Source organism: Dipodomys merriami, unplaced genomic scaffold (assembly GCF_024711535.1).
Source record: "Dipodomys merriami isolate MVZ:Mamm:240054 unplaced genomic scaffold, mDipMer1.0.p SCAF_48, whole genome shotgun sequence".
Lineage (NCBI taxonomy): Eukaryota > Metazoa > Chordata > Mammalia > Rodentia > Heteromyidae > Dipodomys > Dipodomys merriami.
In genome coordinates, this window is record NW_027206046.1 from 7,814,900 (window position 1) to 7,830,563 (window position 15,664).

At 39.2% G+C, this 15,664-nt stretch overlaps 1 protein-coding gene across 2 annotated transcripts in view; it reads left to right on the forward strand.

The window, feature by feature from the left end:
- Positions 1 to 15,664, forward strand: part of Adam10 (ADAM metallopeptidase domain 10) — an 83,954-nt gene that overhangs the window by 43,628 nt on the left and 24,662 nt on the right. For both annotated transcript variants that reach the window (XM_069995315.1, XM_069995316.1), the window contains exon 5: positions 8,713 to 8,813. In XM_069995315.1, coding sequence (XP_069851416.1) covers positions 8,713 to 8,813 — 101 coding nt within the window. The remainder of the gene's footprint in view (positions 1 to 8,712; positions 8,814 to 15,664) is intronic.

The window sequence follows — 15,664 nt, forward strand, 5'->3', positions numbered from 1 at the left end:
AAGCACTGTGTTACTGAGCCACATTCCCAGCCCTCGCCAGTAAAACTGGGTGCAGTGGCACATGCTTACCATCCCAGCTATTCAGAAAGCATAAACAGGAGGATCACAGGCCTGGCCAAAAAGTGAGACCTATTTAAAAAATAACAAAATCAAAAAAACCCTGACTCTAGAATGACTGCCTAGGAAATACAAGGCCCTAGGTTCAAACCCGGTACTTCCCTCTTAAAAAAAAAAAATCAACATATTTTATTTTAGGGTATTGTGTCTTTATCATACCTAGCCAGCAGATTGTTTATGGAAAATAGAGTTGTTTGTAGTCAAGCAGGAGATTGGCATAGTGCTGAGCATAACAGAATTTGATAATTTCAGGATTGCACTAGAATTTGACACCCTGTAGTTTAAGGATGATGAAAACTGCACTTTAAAGAGGCTGAGTTCAGGGTGTAAGGTATGTTATGACAAGGGCCTCGGCCTCCTAGCTTCCACTCCAGTGGTTTATTGTTTGTTTTGTTGTTTTGTTTTTTTTCTGTTGTATTTGAAGGCGATAATAGTTTTTTGAATGTTTCTGTTTTTTTGTTTTTATCCTGTGTTGGGGATAAATCTAAGGCCTTGGACGTGCTAAGCATATACTTTAACACTGAGCTACACATCCAACCCCTAGTTCAGTTTAAAGGTTGATGAAAGTGAAGGACTCAGAAATATTAATTGTCCTTATGGATAATTGTAATTAAACAAATTTGGATTAAGCAAATAAAAAGTTTAGGGAAAAGCTAAGTTTTTTTTTTTTTTTAAAGATTGGCATCATTATTGATTTGACAGAAGGATAATCATGTTCACTCCTAGAAAAATAGAAATAAAGCTCAAGTTTATATTTCAGATCCAAGTTTTATGAATGAGTATAGAAAAATGAGAAAAAATTTGGGGTTAAGTAGGGAAAATTGGAGGTAAAAGTCAGTTTTCTGCATTATGACATGGTTCAATGATGGATGTTTATACTAATGACCATGTGAGAAGGCCTGAGGACTTTGTCTACGTTCCCCACCTATCCTTCCAAAGAAGTGATTTAGTCATTCAGAAGTAATGTTCATTTTTATGGTAATCATGTTTATACTCTCTCACCAAACTTAGGATCCTTCACAATGAAACACAGGTGTAATCTCCAATTTTCTAACTTCTCAGTTCTGGGTACTCTCTCTCTCTCTTTTTTTTTTTTTTTTTTGTTCATCATGGGGCCTAAACTCTGGGTCTGGGTACTATGTCCCTCAGCTCTTCAGCTCAAGGCTAGCACTCTACTATTTGAGCCACAGCACCACTTCCGGCTTTTTCAGCTTATTTGGTGCTGGGGAATCGAACCCAGGGTCTCTTGCATGCAAGGCAAACACTCTACCACTGATCCACCTTCCATGCTCCATGAATACTCTCTTCATTCCTGTGCTTGTATTGGTGAGTTCTCACAGTGGGTTTTTTGGGTTCTGTGTTTTTGGTTTTTTTTTTTTTTGGGTCCGGTCGTGGGGCCTGAACTCTGGACCTGGGTGCTGTCCCTCAGCTCTTCAGCTCAAGGCTAGCACTCTACCACTTGAGTCACAGTGCCACTTCCGGCTTTTTTCTTTTTGCTTATGTGGTGCTGAGGAATCGAACCCAGGGCCTCATGCATTCAAGGCAAGCGCTCTACCACTGAGCCACCTTCCCAGCCCCCTGTTGTTGTTTTTTTTTAGCTCATAGTCTATCTATATTATTTTGTATGATCAGAGGCACCTAGGCATTGTGACCTTGCACTCACTGTGTTTTGAATGCAGTGGTTTGCAGGTGTTCTGGGCCATGTAGTTGACCTTGAGAAGAGGCATGGGAGAAACCTGGCTGTTGGCTAGGTGAATAAATCCAGTGTTTATAACAGAGGTACCTTTATGCCCTGGGGTTAAACTTCAGTGTGATTCTGATACTGGACTATAAGCTCTTTTTTTTTTTTTTTTTTTTTTTTTTTTGTCAGTCACAGGGCTTGAACTCTGGGCCTAAGCACTGTCCCTGAGCTCTTCAGCTCAAGCCTAGTGCTCTATCACTTAAACCACATCACCACTTGTAGTTTTCTGGTGGTTTTTTTGGAGATAAATGTTTCATGGCCTTTCCTGCCCAGGCTGTTTTTTGTTTTGTTTTTTTTTTAATCGGTTGTGGGGCTTGAACTCTGGGCATGGGCACTATCCCTCAGCTCTTCAGCCCAAGGCGAGTACTCTACCACTTGAGCTACAGCACCACTTCCAGTTTTCTGGTGGTTTATTGGAGATAGGAGTCTCACGGTCTTTCCTGCCCAGGCTGGCTTTGAACCTCGATCCTCAGATCTCAGCCTCGTGAGTAGCTAGGATTACAGGTGTGAGCCACCAGCGCCCAGCTTCAGGCTAGTTTTGAACTTCAATCCTCATATCTCAGCTTCCTGAGTAGCTAGGATTACGGGTGTGAGTCACTGATGCCTGGCTATGAGCTCTTTTGAGTGTACCTGTTCTGTGTGATTTATTTTTGTATCTATATTGAATATACCTAAGGATAACATACATATTCAGGTAGGAAATTTGTATGCATTCAGTCCTTCTTTTTTTTTTTTTCCACTAAGCTGCTTCATACACCAGCCCTAGATCTTAATTTTTAATTGTCTGCTTTGTAATAGGGGATCTGAAAAGTAGATTTAGACCACATTTTCCAAACTGTAGAAACAATTTAAAGTGGTAGATAAATCCTTACCTCTTGCAACCGGACTAAAGGCTAAAAGGAAGTTATTAGACCCAGTATTTTACAGGTCTTTGACTAATGATGACCTTTAAAAAAGAGGTATGGAAATGAATTTCTGGCCGAAAAATTAACTTAACCTATATTTATTACCTACGAATGTGCAGGAGTGATTAAGACTTGTAAAGAATATCTGAGGGAAAATTCTCAACAATTAGGTCAGCATGTGATTAAAAAAAAAATCTAACACAAATGTCATTAAAGCACTGGAGGCTGCCTCGCAGAGATTTGAGGAGTCTTCTCAAGGGTGGTGGCATTTGGTTGGAACCTTGAAGATAACAGACTTTTGGCTGCCAGAGAAAAGAATCCGTGAGGATGGGAGCGATTCCTCTGCAACAACATTTTCTTTTACTTGCTACAGCTTGGGAATTTTAGAAAAGAAGAAACAAATTGAAATCATCCTGGGATGTCTGGAAGCCTCCCATTCACTGCTGTGGATGGACTTGAGGGTACAAATTAAATAAATATGAATCTGTGTCCCGAGTGTTCATTGTATGTTTCAGTTATAAGTTTTACAGGTCTTGTGTTAGATTTCTGTCACTGTGACTTGGCCATAATCAACTTACAAGGTGAAAAGGTTGGTTTTGGCTCATGGTTTTGGGGATTTCAGACCATGGCCTGTTGACCCTAAGCTTTCGCCTGGGGACTCTAATGCTAGCACACTATATCAAAGATGAGAGTGGGTACAGAGGAGTCCTATTCATGTTATAATGACCGGAAAGTAAGAGAGAAGGGGAGGGAAGAGGCCTGGGCCCCAATGACCTAACTTCCTTCTACTAAGCTTCAGCTCCTAAAGGTGCTACCACCTTACTGTAACTCTACAGGTGACCACGCCTTTCGCTCAAGGTGTTTGATGTATGTTTCTACTCCATAACAGGTTTAATAATTGATTTATTTCTTCATTGACATTATTTGAGAGCCTAATCAATACAAGACTTTAGATTCCATGGATACAGTGGTTACCAGTGGTGTCTTTTGGGATTTCAACCTCTAGAAATTCTGTTTTTAATGGATAGAATATTAAAGCAGCAGCACTTCCTGTATTGATCCTGATGCCCATGATCCCTTTGGCTTCCTACACTAACCCTGTCTTTGAAAACCAGGGGTGAGGAATAGCATGCCTGGCCCAGCTCCCCATTTGTTTCCTGGGAGATCAGTGTTAGTGATAATGGGGGTTGTCCTTTATCTTGCTCCCCTTCTCAGTCACAATATGCCCCTCTTCCTGTGCTTGCTGCCTTCCCAAAGCAGACATCGGACCTGAGGGTTAGAGTGAGTAATGGGGAGAAAGGGACACCTGTCCACTGGAGTTGGAAAAGAAAGAACCACTTGGAGGCCCTCCAATCTTCATCTTTGGAGGCAGGAGAGGAAGCTTCTTCCTTCTTTTATTCTTAGTCCTTGTTATTTTTCACAGTTTTGGAAATTAATGTGAGTTTTCCTAGGTAGAGACTCCACCTCATGATTCCTTTCTGATATATTAACCAAGTAATTGTTCTGCATTATCTGCCTATAGAGTCATTCTAGTTGAATTTCAATTAATATTTGATTGGATGAATTGATGGATAGAATGTTATTAGAACTACCTTTGACTGTTAGCTATAATCAGACCTTGCACCTTGAGTCAAGTTCTGAATTTGCCAGTCTTGCAGATGAGGGGTGCCTTCCCTGAAGCAGTGAGGTTATAGGAACTGTTTTTTGCATTCAGTGCTGAGCAGAGGACCTGAATTTTCAGTATTTTCCTTTGATGGACTGGATGATTGAGAGTTAACCAGGGCAATTTCCTGTTGGAGGTAGTATCACAGTATATGTATTATCTATATTTGTGTTTCTTAAAACCAAACAAAAGCAGTAGTTTTGCATGCAGAGGAACTGGAAGAAAGGCCATAGATCTAAAGCTGATCTTTGTTTTAAACAGGCTGGCTATTCTACCCCCATGACTCATTCTTTGTGAAAGAATATGCTGTTTGGCCTTTTCAGAGAACCACAGTGCATCCTATGATTTTGCATCTCAATGAGGGTTTATTCATTAGTTGAACAAAGGCTTTTTCTAGAAATGAGATTATATTGTCAGTAATTCTAGAGAGAAAATATCATTGTCCATTTTTTATAGTTATGTGGTGACTAGGGAAAATGGGCTCTTTTAGAAGTTTTGGGGAAGTATATGAGAAATATTTTGTACTTGACCTTTTTTTCTATTAAGAGAGTTTTGTGCTGACAGAACTTGAAACATATAATAAATACTGTTTTGTTGCTTTGGGAATTTAATTTTACCCTGCATATCAGGCTTTCAAAAGGAATTGTAATATACAAAATATAACTTACAAGGAAATAAAATTCTAATTCCGTTTAAACACTAATCTTGATGTTCATTTTTAAATTAGAGTGTGCTTAATAAATGGTTTTTCTCCCTCTATATGTTAATAACCATAGTTTTGGTGTTTTAATTGTTTAATAGTTTTAATAGCCAGAGTGTTAACAATAGAATTTTATTAACTAAAAGAGTTTATAATGTTTTTTAAGAGGTTTTAAAATCATAAAGCAATTTTAATTTCTCCCATTTGTCATTGAGATCACTTTGCGTAGTTTCAACAGCTCTTAGGATCATTTTTCTGGCCTCTGTTACTGTGGCAAAGTGAAAAGTGCCTTGTATTAAGTAGGCAGGTGAGCTGAGAGTGGATCCAGAGGTAGATGTAGGTCCCAGGGGCAAAAGGGATTGCTTCCGGTTCTAGGTCAGGACTTCTGAATGAGAATAGTTACAATTACCAGCTTTTCTCCAGACTAATAACAGCTGCTGGAGTGGAGCTAGAGAGCTGAATTTAAACAAGATTTGGTTGAGTGTGAGGGGATGGGTTAGAGGACAGAGGATTTGATGATGAATGCAGTAATTAATAATGGTAGTCAACTATGGAATTTAGAGAAGAAAGACTATCCAATGAGAAACAATGGTAGCAGTGGTAGATTGAAGGCTTTTACTGAAACGACAGTGGTGAACTATTTTGCTGAAAGTTGAAGTTTTGAAAGGACTTACTTGATCAGCAATATTTTTAAAAAATAGGCAGAAATGAACAGCCAAAGCAGTGACTTCCAGAATGCTTCTACTCTCTAAGTATTTGCTCATGATTAGATTCAGTTGACATTTTTGGTAGGAATGGTGCATAGATGAAGCAGGATATTTCTTACTGTGTCACTCCAGGAAGCATATAATAGCAGATTGTCATATTGGTAATGCTAAATTTAATCACTTCGTATATTAGTAGTTATCACTGTATCTCATTGTTCTGAAGGGACCTCCCCTCTTCCCCCTTTCCCTCATCCCTGCAATCCTGAGACTTGAAATCTGGGCCTGGACACTGTTCCTGTGCTTCTTTTGGTCAAGGCTACCACTCTACCACTTGAACCACAGCACCACTCTGGCTTTTTCTCTTTATGTGGTACTGAGAAATCAAACCCAGGGCTTCATGCAGGCTAGACAAGCATTCTACCACTAAGCCATATTCCCAGCCGGGGGACCTTCCCTTTTTAATAGTAGTTAATCTGTGAGGTGATGCTTTACCCCATAGTTGTCTGCCTTCATAACGTTGACTTTATGCTTTTAGCACCCATTGATGAACTTTGCCAAATCAATGTATACATATGGGGTTGCATAATGCCATATACATATGGCATTCTTTTCACATTTATTGATGAACTTTATAGTTGATACAGTTAGTGACTTCTTATAAAAGTAAATTTAAAGTTTAAATCAGCTTGGCACTAGTGGCTCAGAAGGCTGAGATCTGAGGATCGAGTTTTGAAGCCAGCTCAGGCAGAAAAGTTCCCATGAGTCTCTTATCTCCGGTTAACCACCAGAAAACTGGAAATGGATCTGCGGCTCAAAGTGGTAGAGCCTTGAGCAAAAGAGCTGAGGAGCAATGCCCAGGTCCCGAGTTCAAGCCCAACAACTGACAAGAGAAACAAAAAGTTTACATCAGAACTGCTGTGCCAATGTATGGTATAGCTTGCCTATCACCCTGCTCTCTTATCTGATAGTTCAAATTTCCTTCCTTCCCTACCCCCCCCCCCCCCCCAGGCGCTGTCCCTCAGCTCTTCAGCTCAAGGTTAGCCCTCTATCACTTGAGCCACAGTGCCACTTCCGGCTTTTTCTGCTTATGTGGTGCTGAATAATCAAACCCAGGGCCTCATGCATGCAAGGCAAGCACTCTTTCTTTCTTTCTTTCTTTCTTTCTTTCTTCCTTCCTTCCTTCCTTCCTTCCTTCCTTCCTTCCTTCCTTCGTTCCTTCCTTCCTTCCTTCCTTCCTTCCTTCCTTCTCCGGCTTTTTCTGCTTATGTGGTGCTGAATAATCAAACCCAAGGCCTCATGCATGCAAGGCAAGCACTCTTTCTTTCTTTCTTTCTTTCTTTCTTTCTTTCTTTCTTTCTTTCTTCCTTCCTTCCTTCCTTCCTTTCCTCCCTCCCTCCCTACCTCCCCCCTCCCCCTCCCCCTCTCCCTCCCCCTTCCCCCTTCCCTTCCTTTCCCTTCCCCTCTCCTCTCCTCTCCTCTCCTCCTCTCCTCTCCTCTCCTCTCCTTCTTGTTTTTGGCTGTGCTTGGATTTGAACTTAGAGCTTCATCCTTGAAGGCAGACATAGGCAGGCAACTATAATGCTTGAGCCATATTCCAGCCCTTTTTAGTTGAAAATAGGGTCTCAGAACTCTGGGCCTGGGCGCTGTCCCTTGGCTCTTCACCTCAAGGTGAGCACTCTACCACTTGAGCCGCAGCACCACTTCGGGTTTTCTGGTGGTTTATTGGAGATAAGTGTTTCATGGCCTTTCCTGCCCAGGCTGGCTTTGAACTTCAATCCTCATATCTGAGCCTCCTGAGTAGCTAGGATTACAGCCACCAGCGCCCAGCAGGGTCTCACTTTTTGCCTGTGCTGGCTTGTCTGTGATCCTGCTATTTACTCTTCCTACCATAGCTGAGATGTTAGGGGTATACACCATAACCACCTTTTTCTGTTCAGATGAGATCTCAGAAACATTTTTTCCCACAGTCTTGTTCTCAGCTTCTTGAATAGCTGTGATTATAGATGTGAGTCACCAGCACTTGGCCCAGTTCAAGTTAATATTCCAATGAAATCGTTTAAACTGGTACCCATATTAAGTTCTGGGTTTTCTTAAGAAACTACCTGCAATGTTTATATTTTAGTATGTTCTTTAATTTTCCAACTACTTAGGAATCATTCAGTGTTCCTCATATCAGTGTTTTGGGATTTTATTTTGTCAATTCTCAGTGTGATTAATAGATTGGATTATAAAATAGGTTCATGAACTGAGGATCTTAACTATGAACTATGTAGAACGATGAGATTAGAATAGGCATTTAAATGATTTACTAAATTAAACAGTGTCAATCAGTGTTTATGAAGAAAACAAATGGTGGTTATTAATTTTTAAGGCATTAATTTGAAGTATACATTGAATGAATTTAAACTCAGTGTATTTTGGTCATTTCATGGAACATTTTTCTACTTCACTTTCTTTGAGGCCAATTGGTATTCATAAAAGGAATCCAACCAAGCCAAAATTAACATTATATTAGCCTGGTTATAGTTCAAGTCAAGGAAGCTTTTGTATACTTGTAGAATAGTAAATTTAATATGTGATGAGAAAGTAATAAATTTGCAATCTGAAGATGTATTTATCTGAAGTAGGAAAAGTGGGAAAGTTAAATCTAGAATGAAGAATGATTATTGTCTTATTTTCCAAGGCTAATAAGATAGAGACTAGTGTGTTTTTTATTGATAGATGGACCTCCTGGGCTTTAAAATTAAGGCACTTAGCATTGTATCTTTTTTTGTAGGTGCTTAATAAGTATTTATGATGCTTGTTAATTATAGCAGTTCTAACAGTTGGTTTTGTCTAAACATGTCACAGTAACAGTATTTCTTCTTCTTGTGCTGTAGATTATCCCCATAAATATGGTCCACAGGGGGGCTGTGCAGACCATTCAGTGTTTGAAAGGATGAGAAAGTATCAGATGACTGGAGTGGAGGAAGTAGCACAGGTAAAGCTTTTTAACACTAAATTATTTTTTAATACTTAAGAAATGGAAATGAACTTGGACATGGACTTTTGCCTTTTATAATACATATTCTAAATTTTTCTGGAAGATTTATGCTACTGTGGTGCAGTATTTATATTTTTTAATGTTTATACCAGGTAAAAATAAAGTGATGGTACTAAGGTTTGAATACAAGTCTGTGTGAATAAAAAAATAAATGCCCCCAATATATTCTTCAAATCAGAATTGTTTTATATGAATGTATTTGTAGTAGTATTAAGATTAGGAGTTTGCCTGGGTATTCTCTTTTTTTGTATGGGGTTATTATAGTTGGTTTTGAGACAGAGCCTCTCTATTTTTCCCAAGCTGACCTTGAACTCAGGATCCTCTTCTCTCAGCTCCTGAGTGCTAGGATTATAGGCATGTGCCACCATGGCTGGTATTGCCATTTTAACATTAGAAATCTTGTATCTCTAGAGAAACTAAAATGGTTGTTTACCCTAATAAAAATGTCAGTGCTTCCAGGGCCAGTTGCTCTTGCCTGTAATCCTAGTTACTCAGGAGGCTGAGATCTGAAGATTGTCGTTTGAAGTGAGCCCAGGCAGGAAAATCTGTGAGACTCTTAATCTCCCATTAAGTATAAAACAAACAAACAAACAAATACTAGAAGTAAAGCTGTGGCTCTTGTGGGTAGAGTACTACACTTGAGCAACCCCTCCCCCCCCCCCCCCCACACACACACACACAACCAACTCGGACAGCACCCAGGTCCTGAGTTGAATCCCCAGCACTGGCACTGTCCCCCCACCCCACCCCCTAAAAGAAACACCTCAGTGCTTTTGGTATTTTAATTGTGAGGTTGGTGTTTTGGTTTCCATTTGACCTTTTAAAATTGTAGTTATATATCTGGTCCAGGAGCCACAGGGCTGTACACTCCAAATAAAACCCTTCTTGGCTTCCCTGGATTTCTTCTGGCTTTAGGATCTTGTTGCAGAGATGTGGTTTAATTACTTTCTTCAGGCTTGGAAGTTGGCTCAGTGGTAGAGCGCTTGCCTTGCATGCATGAGGCCCTGGGTTCGATTCCTCAGCACCACATAAGCAAAAAGAAAAAAGCCAGAAGTGGCGCTGTGGCTCAAGTGGTAGGGCACTAGCCTTGAGCTGAAGAGCTGAGGGACAGCGCTCAGGCCCAGAGTTCAGGCCCCACAACTGGACCAAAAAAAAAATTACTTTCTTCAGCATAGTCTTCACTGGTCCATGGGTCAAGTTCTTTTCTAGTTTTATTCATTTATTCTATTTTCCCCATTCCTCCTCCATAGGAGGCAACCCATCAAATATATTTGGTGAAGATAAAATATACATAGTGTTTATATGCATTGTATTTTGTTATTATTATAAAGTGTTTTTCCTCCAATGAGGACTAGAACCTCACACATGCTAGGCCATCATTCAGTGGTATCCTGAGAGACACCTGAGCCCTATATGCATTGCTGCAAAACTGTATTTTGCTGTAGTTCCCCTCCCTGTCTGCGCCCCCCCCCCCCCTCAGTTGTGGGACTTGAACTCAGCCTGGGTACTGTTTCTGAGCTTGTGCACTCAAGGCTGGTGCTCTACTACTTTGAGCCATAGTGCCACTTCCTTCCGGTGTTCAGTTGGTTAATTGGAGATAAGAGTCTCATAGATTTTCCTGCTCAGGTTGGCTTTAAACTGTGATCCTCAGATCTTAGCCTCCTGAGTAGCTAGCTAGGATTACAGTTGTGAGCTATTAGCACCCAGCTTGCTGCAATTATTTCATGTGTAATGTTAGCACAGAGATGAACGAAGTGACTAGAGAATAAAATAGAATGCTCAGGAATGGATCCATTATAGATTTTAAACTTTGTTATGTGATAGAGATGTGATCTTCAATTAGTAGGAAAATACGTGGACCTCTGAATTGATGGGGACAGAGAATGACATTCATCCACTTGGAGAAAGATGAAGTTGAAAATCTACCTTATGTCATATTAAAAAAAAACTCCAGATGAGTTTAATTATTAAATGTCTAAAATGAAAACTTGGAAACTAGAAGAGTACAGATTTATCTTTCCGGCTATGATAAAATAGCTGGTATGTAATTAAGCTTTCTTCAGTACTGCTTCTAGGAAACTGAATAAAATAATGCATATCAACAGTTATATCCTAACATTGGATACCAGGCAGTGCCGGACTGAGATCTCTAGTAACTTAGCTGACTATCAAGCTGTGAATTATGTGAAGAAACCTACTGGGAAATTCATGAAATGAAAAACTATAAAGATCTCAATCCATGAGAGAAACAGGACTAGTTTAGCCCTAAAGGTTGCTTCAGACCCACCTGTTAATTAAGCAGACAAACATATCTCAAAAGAAGTCAAGGTTACTCTCAAATAAATTTTTGCCTGTCAGAAAATGCTCTAGTAATTCTTAAAGGAAGACAGTAAATCTATATAGTCAACAATGTATCACTCAAATTCTCCAGCATTTAAAAGACATTACTAGATGATAAGAAACTGAACAGTCTAATTATAAACAAAAGAAAAACCATCCAGATAGGAACAGAAAATATGGGCATTAGCAGACAAAGACCTTAAAACAACCATTATTAATATGTTCAAAGTATTAAAGTTGTTATTAACACAGAGAGGAGAGGGTAGAAATGATAATCAAGTGGAACTTTAGAACTCAAAAGCACATTATCTGAAGTGAAAAAAAAATTATTATTTTTTTGTCGGTTGTGGGGCCTGAACTCTGGGTCTGGGCACTGTCCCTCAGCTCTTCAGCTCAAGGCTAGCATTCTACCACTTGAGCCACAGAGCCACTTCCAGCTTTTTTCTGCCTATGTGGTGCTGAGGAATCGAATCCAGGGTCTTAAGCATGTGAGGCAAGCACTCTACCACTGAGCCAACTTCCCAGCCCTGAAGTGAAAATTTTAATGGAGGTTTAACAGCCAATTAATCACTGTAGCAGTCGACACAGACAAACTCAATTAAAGGACATTAAAAGAATAGACAATATCCACATGTAAGTTCAGAAAGAAAATAATTGAAACATGAGAGAGTCAAGATGACAGAAGTAAAAATTAAGGTGTATATAGAAGAGGAAGAAGAAAAACAATATTTTGGCTAGAGGAAGTTTACTGCAGTTGAAAATTATTTGATTTCTAAGAGGGCAGTCCCAACAAAGAGATAAACATGAAAGCTGTCTCAATTCTGTATTTCAATGTATGGAAATCCACCATGGATCTAGAAGAATACTTTTTTCTTGGTTTCTTTCTACGCTAGTATGGGGTATATCGTGAATGGTGATCAGAATGATTGAGAACTTTGGGAGTTGTGAAAAGTGAAGTGGAAACCTGTTGTCATGGTGGACATCTTTTTTTTTTTTCGGTGTTGTGGAGGTGGAAGCAGGATTGTTAATTGAGCTGCCATCCTGGACTGTGTACCCTGATCCTGTTGCAAAAAGCCAAAACTAACATCCTCCTTTGTACTTCAGATTATCTCTAGATTACTTATGATACCTAGTGCAATGTAAAAGCTATTTCAATTATTTTTCTGCTGTCTTGTGGAAAGGATGATGGAAAGAAAAAAATCTTTACAGGCCAGGTGCTCATGCCTGTAATCCTAGCTACTCAGAAGACTGAGATCTGAGTCTTATCTCCAGTTAACCACCAGAAAACTGGAAGTGGCACTGTGGCTCAAGTAGTAGAACACTCACCTTGAGCTGAAGAGCTAAGGGACAGCACCCACGCCCAGAGTTCAAGCCCCATGACCCCCCCCCCAAAAAAAAACAACACCAAAATCTTTACATGTTCAATACATACTCAGTTTGCTCTTTAAATGTTCATACGGGGTTATGGTTGAATCTGCTAATGTAGAACCCATATACATGGAGGAGTGACTGTGCATTGTCTGGTACTCAGTTAAAAATAATGAGTGTGCGAATATGCAACAAAGAAAACAACTTAAAAGTATCTGGCTGGGTGTGGTGGCTCCTGCCTGTAATTTTAGCTACATGGGAGGCAGAAATCTACAGGATTGCAAGGATTTTTTGTTTTGTTGTTGTTGTTTGTTTTTGTCAGTCATGGGGCTTACTGTCCCCCCAGAAGTTCAGGAAGCCTATGTAGGAGGACTGTGGTCTAGGCTGGCCTGGACATAAATAAGAGACTGTATCTGAGAGATAACAAAAGGGCGGAAGGTTTGACTCAAGTGGTAAAGCACCAGTCTGGCAAAAGTGTGGTCTTGAATTCTAAGTCTCAGAATAAAGATAAAATGGATAATGAGATTATCAGACAGACTCAAGTATATTGAAGTATAGAAAGACAAACTACAGTTTCAATAGAAAATTTAAAATGTGTAAAAGAAAGGGATGGTATTTTGGAATTGAAAATATAACGACATAATTTAAGAACTCTAGATCTGGTAGTATGTCATAAGAAAATAGTATACATTGCTAAGAAAGAAAGGATGGAAAATATAGAAAAGGACAGGAGACACATAGATAGAATGGTAAGAAGGCCTAACACATGATCGAGTTACAATCTCCTTGAATGAATGGGGAGAGCAGTATCAGGGCTTGAACCGAGAGTCTCTTGCTTGCTCATGGCTGACAATCTACTCTTGATGGGCTTTTTATAGTTATTTTGGAGATGGAATCTAACAGTCTTTTCTGCCCAGTCTGCCTTTGAACCATGGTCCTGGGGATCTCAGCCTCTTGAGTAACCAGGGTTGTGAGGCATAAGCCTTATACCTTATGCTTGGGAACTTAGCACAGTGGCCAGGGGTAGCTAGGTGATGTGACCGTGTCTCTAGAGAAGGGTTCAAGCTGGTATTAGACAAATACACTCAAGACAAAGAAAATGGTGTGCTCCTTTCTTTTTTTCTCTAGGTCTAACATATGTATAATTCTTGTCCGTCCCCCCATCCCCCTCCCAAAAGGGCAATAAGTGCAGAGTCAAATAATGACAATTAATTGCTGACAATTTTAAATATGTAAGAAGGGACATCAACAGATTATTAAGCCCTGAACTTAGGGTAGGAAAAATGCAAAATCACTGCTGTTATACATTCTCAGAAAAGTTTGAAATCTAAAGATGCAGTCTTAAGAGCAACCAGTGGAAGTAAATCTGATCACTTTCAAAGAAGCAGCAGTAAAAATGCAAGGTTATACCTCACTGAGAGCAGTTGAAGCCTGAAGGCAGTGGATTATGGTGAACCTGAGTGCCTGATATCCTAGAGTGCTGTAATCAATGCAAAGAGATCAATAAAATGAAGATATTCTAAGTGAAGGAGTAACCAGCAGAACACACTCAATGACTTTTTTTCCAGTGAAAAGATGATAAGTTCAGGTTTTAGCTTGTAGATGCAGGGTTGAGCAGAGAATAATACAGTGGGTAATCTTAAGTGACTGTTGACTGTACATGAAAAAGTATTAATAAAGATTTATGGAGCCGGGCACCGGTGGCTCATGCCTGTAATCCTAGCTACTCACGAGGCTGAGATCTGAGTCTGAGATCTGAGGATCAGGGTTCAAAGCTAGCCCGGGCAGGAAAGTCCATGAAACTCTTATCTCCAATAAACCACTAGAAAACTGGAAGTAGTACTGTAGCTCAAGTGGTAGAGCTCTAGCCTTGAGCTGAAGAGCTGAGGAACAGTGCTCAGACCCAGAGTTCAAGCCCCATGACCGACAAAAAAAAAAAAGATTTATGGGGTTGTATAACTCATACATTGTATCTGTAAATATAGAGGAAATAAGCTGGGAGGGAGGACACTAATTCATGTGTTCTGATGTTTTCCCATTTTCTGTGAACAGATAAAGGTGCTAATTTATATTTACTTCTGGTGTGAAGGATTATATTATTATCTCTAGATTAACTTCTAAAACAGTAAAATATATAACTAAAAAGCTAAAAAAAACCTGCCCTAGTGTAGTGCCAGCTACTCTGGAGGTTGAGGTGGTAGAGAGGTTATTTGAGTCCCAATTTGGGCAACTAAGGAATCCCTCCTCCTCAAAGAAAAGCTAATAAGCAATATGTAATCCAAAAGAAGGCAAGAAAGGAGAGAAAGAACAATGTAGGACCAACAGGACAAATTGAAAATAAATAATGAAATTGTGACTTAAACCCAAAGATATCAGTAATTCATTAATGAGAATTAGATTTATGTACTGAGGAAAAAATTACCAGATTAGCTTTAACCAAATATGGCATAATATTTTTACAAGCATCTAAAAAGAATGAAAGTAAAAGGGGACAGGATATCAAATTTGAGGATGGCAAATTTGTATCTTATTAACATGAAAATAGACTTTAGGCAAACACACTTACTAAAATAAGCATTTTGTAACAACAGAAGATTCAGTTCCTCACAATGTTTTAACAGTTTAAAGTTTTCTATCAATACTGGACAAAAATAAAAGGATCAGTAGATGACAACCTATTTTTAGTCATTGAGAAATTAGTCAGACAAAAAGTAAAACCCAGTAAAGATATGGACAGTCTGAACCACTTGATGAATAAACTGAAGAAGTCTTCACATTGAAGGTTGATTTTAAAATTATTTAAAACTTTAAAAACTTTTCCTTAGAAAATATTTTCATATTAGACCAGAGATTTTTCCCCAGAAGTAGAAAATCTTGCCTATGTAAAACACAATAATAACTCCAGTTAATATACAGTTCTTCTGATAGGAAATAACCATTGTTAATATGAACTGTATAGCACAAATATATATTGCTTCTCTGTATTTAAGTCATTTATGAACTCTACAGACTGAGACCTGGAAAGCCATCCAAATGACCAAAATAGAATTAAAGGCATGCTCATGGGTCAGTTTCCCCAA